This window comes from Barbus barbus (assembly GCF_936440315.1).
Source record: "Barbus barbus genome assembly, chromosome: 15".
Lineage (NCBI taxonomy): Eukaryota > Metazoa > Chordata > Actinopteri > Cypriniformes > Cyprinidae > Barbus > Barbus barbus.
In genome coordinates, this window is record NC_136743.1 from 6,973,061 (window position 1) to 6,983,356 (window position 10,296).

Sequence of the window (10,296 nt, forward strand, 5' to 3'; positions counted from 1 at the left end):
ACGAAAACTGGCCAGCATAAAACTACTAGACGAATTCATCCTTACTAAAGGCCGCCACCTTGTGGTTATTAAAAAAATATAAATACATAAATAAATAAATAATAATAATTATCTGCCTACTGCGTTAGGCTAACAAAGACTTGTAATAGCACTTGCACGTTATTGCTCATTTGTTGGTTTTGATTGCTTCTTATGTCCTCATTTGTAAGTCGCTTTGGATAAAAGCGTCTCCTAAATGACTAAATAAAAAAAAAATTTAATCCTACCGCGCATTTAAAAAATAATAATAATTCCACATATTATAATAATAATAGCGAATAATAGGTATTTCTGGATCATGGTTCCATTAGAATATTAATATATGCATCGAATTTGCAGCAGCGACATTTGTAAACTTTTAATCAGACGAACACGTTTAGGAGAGGGAGTTTCTCTGGTAAGTTTTATTCTTATTTCTTACAGGAATCTTTCAAATAACGCAAATGTGTGTAATAAACATTTCAACATACAGGTGCTCGGTTTATCACGAAATTACAATACTTTACATAGCTTCGTTTCTGTCAAAATACTATTTGTTACTTGTTTCTACAATAAAATATAGGCTTTATCAAAAAAATAAGCCTCTTACACCATTTGTAAAGCTTCATAGTTATTTCTGATAGGGTTTACAGTAGTAAATCTTATGTATGTTAAGTATGAAGGCTGACTTATAGTAGTTTTTTATCGATAGGCTAGAAATAGTAACCAAAATACATAGTGAATATCATAAGTAAATACACTTTATATTATACATAATACCACAACTGAATGTACATTTTTGATTATTCTCACATATTTTTGTGACATATATTATTACATACAAAACCCCAGTTCAGCATCATTACAGATAAGTTAGCTAATTTTGGCCCGGTTTCACAAACATGGCTTAGACTAAACCAGGATTAGGCCATAGTTCAATTAGGACATTTAAGTAATTTTTATAAACATGCTTAGAAAAAAACATTACTAGTGTGCATCTTGAGACAAAACAAAGGCACTGATATATTTTAAGATCAGTCAGTGCACGTTTATTTCAGTTGAAACAGCTCAGACTTACATTTTAGTCTAGGATTAGGCTTAAGCCTTGTCTGTGAAACCAGGGGATAATGTTTTAACTGGTTTAACTGGCAGTTTTAACTGGTTGATGAAAAGTTCAGCAACACTTTTTTTTCTTAAAGTCTTTTACACAAGTTCAAATAAGCATATTTATATCACAGATGTGATAGTAGTTGGCCTATTCATATGAAAGAGCTGCACAGTTCTCCGGAGCCCATACAGGTACGGCGCCAAGGCTTTGGGCAGGATGAGCAAGACATTACACACCACCAGGGACATCCACAAGCTTGCTTTGGGGTCCATAGTCTTACTGTTGTGGCAAAGCATCAGCTCGATCATCAAAACCAGCAGAGGACAGAAAGCCAGGAACAGGTGGAGATAATGGATGAGAAATGTTCCTCTAATACGAGACGAGGTCTTGCCCTTCCACACGTCTGAACTACAGGTACAAAAGTAGAGGATGAGGTAACCAGACAACACCAGGAGGAGGATGAAAATGATACCCTTGACCGTCAGCAGCATGGAGACGTGGAGTGGGTGAAAGTGGCTTACAGTCAAAACAATCAGCAAAGGAAGGGAGCAGAGGTGGAGGGCGCAGGGGGCCATACTATGGTACCACAAAAACATGCCAACAGCGGCCGCAGGGGAAAAGACAAGAGATGACCCAGATGGTGGCAATTGCTCTGTCAGTCCGTGACACAGGCCACAGTGCCAGGTAGCGAAAGGGGGCTAACACTAATGCTTAGTACCCCAGAGCTGTATAAAACCGCAGACAGGAAGAGCAGCACGGCACACGGCCACTCCGTCATCAACACACCAGCTAAATTGATGCAGGCACTCAGGTTGTTCATGCTAACAAAGAGCAGGCCACTGAAGAGAACATTGGCCAGGAGGATGTAACGTGTCTGCTGCCGCATGTCAACTCGGGACAGGATACGTACTACAAGAACTGGAGTGATCAGCAGAATGGCCAGGAAGGCCAAAATGGGGCACAGCTGAAGCACCCTCATGTGGCAGGGAGGGATGAATCCATGCCACTCGTGCGCAAACATCTCTGCTGGGCTTTCAGAGGAGTTCGAGAAATTAGAAGAGCGTATGTGAAGCTTAGCTCGACCCGACTTGTTGTACCAATTGCCAAACGAACAAAGCAGAGATAAAAAAGGTCTTCTGCAACTAGGTACATACATCTCTTGGCATGTGTTTGTGCGTCCAATCCAGGGCTGAATGTAAATGTGTCTCTCCCTTCCTGCAGTCTGTGGTAAGTGAATTAGGGGACAGATGTGGATTTGTCACAGGCACGCTTGTAAATGGTTTCCATGGAGAAGGAGAAACAGGTAAATATCACTTCACAGCTAAATGGATCAGAATGACACTCAGGGATTTTGCACCAAGGCATAAATATTGATATGTCTTCCTAGAATGAGAAGTATTGTGTAACATTTACACTGTTATTTTTGGACTGATTGATTGTTTAACTTAGAGGACTAAGTGCCACTCAGGTTAAACATTGAACGCTTATAGGAAATTGGAGAAAGACACAATCATGTAAAAATCCTGAAATGTATTTATCTTGCCAAGAGAACAAAACAGCATTATCGACCGCTGCTTTGCACACAAGAGTTTGAATCAATATCGTGAGCATGCATAACAACATATATAGCTGGGCAAATCTCACAAAAATAGTCAAAAAATATCCACACAAAAAAACAAAAAAGTAAATAACATAAACAAAAGAAAAGAAAAATATATTTTGGATGAAGAAAATTAAGCCCAATTCATGAACTAATGTTATTATTTGTGATTAAAGGGTTAGTTCACCCAAAAATGAAAATTAGCCTGTGATTTACTCACTCTTGTGGCTTCCTAGTGTATATGACTTTCTTCTTTCAGACGGGTGTAAATAAAGACCTCCTGTAGCAAATCCATGCATTTCTGTAAGAAAAATATCCATATTTCAAATGTAATAAACACTTTTCTCTCACTTCTGCTGACTGTCGTACGCGAAAGCCGTTCTGACGGATGACGTATGTGTCGAACGTAAGCTTCTGAAATATACTAGTCTCGCGAGTTTATTACATTTGAAATATGGATATTTTTCTTACAAAAACGCATTGATTCACTACAGGAGGCCTTTATTCATGCACCGGAGCCGTGTGAGGCACGTTTTATTATGGATGTGCGTGCTTTATTTGACGTCTTTTGGACTGTTGAACAAAAACACCCGCAATGATAACATTTGGAAGAGCCAGGACAATTTTTAATATAACTCCGATTGGATTCGTCTGAAAGAAGAAAGTCATATACACCTAGGATGCCTTAATTGTGAGTAAATCACAGGCTAATTTTCATTTTTTTGAATGAACTTACCCTTTAAGTCTTAGTGACTTAGACATTTTTTTGCGAGATTCACAGCATGTATCACTCAGTCTTTAGTTTAAATATAAAAAATATAAAAAAGATTGAAACATTCCCAATATACATTCATGTTAAAATGCTTTAATAGAATATACTAAAATATAAAATGTTTCTTTTGAGATCTCTCTCTGGCTCAGGAGTCTTAAATTCCCTCTTCTGCAAATGAATCCTCCAACGACAGCTGTTATTTTGCAGGCTTGCTCTGCTTCAAGTCCAGCTCTGGGCTGCACTCCGACTGTGGTGTCGCTTCTTCCAAAACACCTGCTGGACAGTCTCGTAAATCTCGTGATAGCGCAGGATGTACAGGTAAGGAGTGCAACAGCGTGGCAACAACATCAACACGCACATGTTGACCAAGTTAATCCACACTCCCACAACATCCACGCTTTCTTCCTTTAAAAGAGCCAGCTCCACGGCAAAGACCAGCGCGGGTACAAAATACATCATGAGCAACAGTGTGTGTGCCATAAGCGTCATTCGTGCCCGGGAGTACCGACTTCGCCATATCCCAGAAGTTTTAGTGATGATGTACAGATGGATGTAACAGTACACAATGAGAACAGTGCAGAGGCTGATGGCAATGATGAAGTACAAATGAACACCAACCTTCATCTTGTGTTCCAGCGAGTGCAGCGCAATCAACATTAAACACACTGGACGGCTCTGCTTGTCACTGCCCATCACCGCCTCAAACATCACTAGCAAAGAGACGGGACACACTGCGGCCATTACCCACAAGCTCATGATTATCTTCCTGGCCCGAGATGGTGGGAGAATCTCTATGTAACGTAATGGCCAACGTACCGCCACATATGTGTCGACGACCATCAATGTGATAGTGAGCACAGAGGTGCTGTATGTCATTACCATGCTCACCATCATAAACTCACACAACGAGTGGGGCATGTGCAGACCCACGGAGTTGCAGGAGACCATCGAGAGATTTATGGCGAGGAAGAGCATATCGGCGAAGAGCATGTTAGCAAGGAGCAGGTAGCGGGTCTCTTGACGTAGCGTAGGAAAACACAGTATGCAGAGGGACAGAACAGGGTTAACCAGCAGTGTGACAGAGGTTAGCAGAACTGTAGGGATGAGGAACAGATCCATGTGTCTGCTCTCCGTTATGTTGTACCAATCCAAAGAGATGTTAACAATGAAAGACGGATTCATATTTGGAGTTTAGGGCCACACTACTGAGAGAAAGCGTTGAAAGGCTGAAGAACAACAGCTCCTCTGTTTACTGAGACTGGAACGGTGGAGCATATATATGGCTTTTCTACCTACAGAAAACAGAAGAAACATAAGTACAGACGGACACCATATGATCTGTAAACTTTGGAAAACAGTTTTTTTGTCCTATTAAATCTCTATAGAATATGAATGTCCTTCCTCCTAATATAACTGGCAACTGACATGACTGAGGTTTTTTTTAAAAAGAGAAACTCATTTCAATATGTCCTGGATAAAAGTCAACAGAGGAAGAATAACTATTTCTTGGGGACTTTAAAAGAATATTTACCAAAAAATGAAAACTATGTCATTCCAAACGTGTATGATTAATTTTTTCCATGATGGCTTATGAGTGAATGATAAGATAACATAATTTTTATTTTAGGTGATCTCTTTAAATTGTTATTATGACCTGAACAAATCTTTACAGATTACAATTTCTCCAAAAATAATGACGGATAAATTAATGTTATCATCATTCCTTTTTAAAATTCTTTTTAACATCCACAAAGCATTTTCCCTCCTAATATACAATTTGAATAAAATTAAAGTCACTTTTTGTAAATTTTGTCATTTTAACCCACAAAAAGACAATGAAAACAAATAGACTACATATTTATATCCCTATAGTTACAATGGAAAGTTAATGTTACTAACAATACTACATAAAAAAGAAAGATCAACAGTAGTATGAAAATATGTGAATCCGTACATTTTCAAGAAAACATTCGGTCACAAATCCAAGGGTTAATGAGTGACGAGTATGAAATATAAAATAAATACTTATGAGTGAAATTTAATTAACTTAATTTACTTCCAAATATACAAATTTCAACCACAAATTGCCAGTAGCATGTTTGACAAGCAAGAAAAATCAATGCAAATAATGTGCTTGCTTGTTGTACTGGTGTTAAAAACTCTAATAAATACACAAATCATTATAAGATGGTACGTACTGTAGTTCCAACTGAACAAAACGCTATTGTAAGTTTCAGCCCCGTTTCATTGACAAACAGTTTAAAGAGGAAGAATTCAATATGAACGCATGGACTAACAATCGATTAATCTTGTTAAAATGACTCGCGTACCTGTTCCACACATCCACATGTGCAGTAACTCCTGCTTCCATCCAGGCCTCCATTAAACTAATGTCACCCCAGATCAATACCTCCCGACTCTGTCCTCGTTATCAGAGAGCAGGCGTTCCACTGATGCGCACAGATCCGTAAACGATCGCACGGCACTAACACTCTTTCAGCTCTCCCTGGTTACTCAGCATTTGGTGTAAATTATGCTGACCCTTCCCATGACAGGCCGTTGAGATAAACTAACACTAACATCATTATTACCTCAATGTCCCTCGACACTACTATGCACCTCATATCCGGAGGTAAAAGCTTATAAAGCAATAAATGAAATGGAGGATTAAACAAACAAATAACATACAAAAATGTTGGCATGACCACCAGCCTGTAAACTGTAGTGCTTTGCATATGTTTATACAAAACATGAAATGATACCATCACATATCCTGAATTTTTTTTTTATTTTGAATATGTAAAACAAAATGCCTCATTTCCTGTAACCAGTGTTCCAGTGACGCTTTCTCCTGTGCAGTCCGTCATCATCATCATCTTTATCCTCCTCATCCTCATCACTGCTGTATTCGTCCTCCCTCCCTTCTTCCTCCAGCTCTCTTGCCATCAGCTTGCGAAAAACATGGAACTCCTCTGCAGTTGCCATGGTTACCTGCGTCAGGTAGGTTTCCTCAGAGACGCAGAGGACGTCTTTGAGCGGGGGGTTGAGGATGAGTGTTTGGCCCTTCTTGTCTGGCGTCTGGTACAGTCCCCTCCGCTCCAGAAAACAGTGACGACAGCGCAGCTCAGACAGAGGTAACCTGAACAGCTTTGCCTTTACCATCTCTGGCTGTCGCACGCCCATACGCAAGTACGCATACTGCGGGGAGAAAACAAGCTGTGTGTCAGTTTGAAACCAATAACTGCAACTTCAGTGATCCACAAAGGCAAAATGTCATCAGAACAACATTTACCCCCAAATTTTGTACTGTCATCAGAGCCAGGAAAAATATTTTTTAGGGAAATTTTAGGGAAAAATACCAGCCCTGCCTGAAATTTGTACTCCAGCTGAGCCAAATCCTCTTCCAGAACCTCAGGCGAGTCTCTGAATATGTCTGTGACCTGATGGATGGTGAAGAGGCATTTCTCTCTGAGCAGTCGGGACACCATGTTTACCCTCTTGACTGGCAGGAGCATGACCTTGGGGTAGTGACTGATCATCCTCTGCAGACTACCTGTGGGCAGATTTCAGACAATACTCCATCAGTGGCTTTCAAACTGGGAAAAAGAACAACAAAAATCTGAATTTAATTTTGAAAAAAACAAAAAACATTTATTGGGGCTGTTAAATCGATTAATTGCATCCAAAATAAATGTTTGTGTTTATATGATATGTGTGTACTGTGTATATTTATATGTAGATATAAATACACATACATGTATATATTTAAGAAATATATGTAATAAATAAATGTACAGTATACACACATGTAATGTGAACATTAACTTTTATTTTAGATGCGATTAATCGATTTGAATCGATTCTGCTTTGTAACAATATTAATTCTAAAAAATTTGATTTTTTGTTAAATTAAAATGTTTATCTTATATTAAGTTAATATTTTCCAAATGTTTCAATAATTTAATATACATTTACACCACTTTTCAAAGATTTCTGGTTGGCAAGGTATTTGAATAAATTCGCATTTATTTGATCAACATTAAAACAGTAATATTGTGAAATATTAAAACCATTTAAAATAACTTTGTGAAAATTCTGTCCTCACCCTCAAATAGTTGCAAAACTGTGAATTCTTTCTTCTGTGGAACATAAAAGAAGATATTTAATAAATCTGTTTTTTGGTCTAAACGGTGGAAGTACAATTTGGTTTACTCACATTATTCAAATATCTTCTTTTGCGTTTTGGAAGAGAGAAATACAAAGAGGTTTGGAGCCACATGAGGGTGAGTAAATGTTTTCAGTCAACTATCCCTTTAAATGAATATAATGGCCTGAGTGAATCTTTCCTGTTTACACTTTCTCCAAAAATAATGATGGCTAAATGATACAACACTGTTAAAATTAAAACCAGAAAACAACTTCAAAAGGCTAGTAGTTTTTAAGGAAGACAAAATTCATGCAAATCATTTGCAAATTATTTGTTTGTTGTACTGAGGCAGAAACTCATCTTTAAAAAACACATCATTATAACATGATACGTAGTTCCAATGCTATTACTGGTGCACGAAACACTTCTGTTAGTTTGAGCCCAGTTCCAATGTTTTAGAAATAAGTCTGCTATGTTCACAAAGGCTGCATTTGATTGATAAAACAGTAAAATAGTCATATTGTGAAATAGTAATACAGTTTTCTATTTTAATATGATTAAAAGGTAATTTATTCCTGTGATTCCAATCTTCAGTGTCACATGATCCTTCAGAAATCATTCTAATATGCTGATTGCTGCTCAAGAAACATTTCTTATTATCAATGTTAAAAACAGTTGTGCTGCTGGTTAATATTTTTGTGAAAACCATGATACTCTTTTTTCAGGATTGCTTGAAGAATATGAAATTAAAATGAACAGTATTTATTTGAAATAAACTTTTCTAACAATTTTGCCAAATATAAGTATCAATGTCTCACAAAAAAAATAATAATAATCATAATCATACAAATCTTGCTGACCCCAAACTTTGTAATTGTAATTTACTAAAGGACAAGATTCATCACCTTCTACCAGTCCCATCTTCCTCAGATGAACAATGCGCTGTTGTAAGTCTGCACCTTTAAGTGAATATACTTCTGGACACTTCTGCATTATTTTCAGGATACTGGAGGGATTTAAGCCCAGGAGCAACAGTGCTGTCAGAACAGATGGAAAATGTTTCCCACGGCTCTTCATAGCACCTTCATGCATCTCCTTGGCTTGAGTTTCTGCGAAGCCCATCTCGAGCAAAGAGCACAGGGTGAGCTGATTCCCAGGTCTGTGGGTGACTTGACCGTTGTGAGACGGATTCGCTTGATGGGGCTCTTGTGTGGAGCAGAATGGCATATGACTTCTGCTCACTGCCACAGGACAAACACTCCATCTCCACATCCATTGCAACATCTGAGATATAGAGAGAGGAAGCATGCTGTTCAGTTCAATGGATAACGGCCCCAAAATGTGTGTACACACTAAATATATTTGGAAGAAAATATAAAAGCACGCTACAGCTTTTCTCAGAACTAACTTTTCTGAGCCACTTGACCTGGGGATTTTTAGATTTTAGTGGATGCATTAAGTCAGTTTCCTTTCTATATCTATCTGAATTGATAGACAAAGCAGCTCTTATATATTAGTTTTTGGAGGGCTTTTGTTTTATTAAATGCTGTTTTGTCCGTCAATTCAGATTTGTATGTTTATGGCAGCTATCATGGACTTTCCGCTCTTTGTACTATTAAAACTATGTATGAATAAAGCTTACAGTAAAAACAATACCACAAATTATGTAACTGGTCAATGGCAGCTGCCACAAAGAGCTGCAGGTTAAGTAAATGTTTAGAAATGATTTGCATATACCCTATTTTTTACAGCAGGCTACAAACATTACCACAACTACTGTAACTAGTCAGAGACAACAGCCAAACAAGTCCGTGGCAGCTGAGCATAGCAAATGTTATCAATTACTACATGTATGTTTTTCAAATGTAGCTTTTACCTTCAAATTTAGACAAAATTCACTTTTGGGACCTTTTAGTGGGGTCCGAGATCACTTGGTTTGTTCACACACGTGAGCTCATATGAAGTGAAAACACCCTTATTAAATTGTTTTCAAATTATATTATTTGATATAATTATAGATCCATGTATATTATAGTTAGTCATTTAATTTAATTACAGATATAACTATTTATATTCATAGTATATATATATATATATTTGTTTTATTATGTGATATTATGCAAAAGAGCAACTATATGCTGGAACTATTTGAGGGGCTATAAACTAACTACTTTTAATGACCTTTTAGCTTTTGTCTCATGTATTCACTCAAAAATTAACGTATAATAATTAGATACCAGTAAGAGAATAGTTTGATATTCAGTATGAATAACAGTGACCTTGTACTTTTCATGTTTTTTCTTGCACAATTATTCTTAGTTTTAACAAACGTACTTTTAAAACGTTGTGATTCAGATTTTCTAGCAGTCACAAATACTATAATACTAAATAAGCTACTATTTATTCATATGTTTTATGTGATTCATCAATGTTAGTCCGATTCCCACCAGCAAATCAAAGAATCCGCTTCTTACGTAGTAAACAAGCGCGATATATATATATATATTTTACGGCAGCTACATAGCATTGGTTGAACATTCAGTCTAGTGTCTAATTCTATGATAATGTGTGAAATATGTTTTAGTTTAGTCCTCACCCGTTTTCTGCATACATGTGTACCCATATCTGTGCCGCCTCAAAATACACCCGCA

The 10,296-nt window shown here is 37.3% G+C and overlaps 2 protein-coding genes and 1 pseudogene across 4 annotated transcripts; all 3 read right to left on the minus strand.

Moving 5' to 3' along the window:
* Positions 1 to 1,245: 1,245 nt before the first annotated feature.
* On the minus strand, positions 1,246 to 2,278 carry LOC306880950 (putative G-protein coupled receptor 148; annotated as a pseudogene). The gene has a single exon. The product of its transcript is annotated as a putative G-protein coupled receptor 148 (transcript).
* A 1,294-nt stretch (positions 2,279 to 3,572) lies between these two features.
* LOC306881513 (transcription termination factor 4, mitochondrial-like) lies at positions 3,573 to 10,295 on the minus strand. 2 transcript variants are annotated; one of them, XM_079435662.1, is made up of 4 exons: positions 10,242 to 10,289; positions 8,551 to 8,929; positions 6,867 to 7,051; positions 3,573 to 6,696 (listed from the first exon to the last, which is right to left on the minus strand). In XM_079435662.1, exons 1-4 carry the CDS (start codon positions 10,266 to 10,268, stop codon positions 6,313 to 6,315), a joined length of 975 nt encoding a protein of 324 aa, XP_079291788.1. In that variant the 5' UTR covers positions 10,269 to 10,289; the 3' UTR covers positions 3,573 to 6,312. The 2 variants fall into 2 exon arrangements, with proteins under 2 accessions (XP_079291788.1, XP_079291787.1); XM_079435661.1 differs by having other exon boundaries at positions 6,178 to 6,696; positions 6,858 to 7,051; positions 10,242 to 10,295.
* On the minus strand, positions 3,718 to 4,746 carry LOC306881515 (putative G-protein coupled receptor 148; the record flags this gene model as incomplete). The annotated part of the gene is made up of 1 exon (XM_079435664.1): positions 3,718 to 4,746. The coding sequence occupies exon 1, from the start codon at positions 4,678 to 4,680 to the stop codon at positions 3,718 to 3,720; it is 963 nt and encodes a 320-aa protein (XP_079291790.1). The 5' UTR covers positions 4,681 to 4,746.
* Position 10,296: the final 1 nt, after the last annotated feature.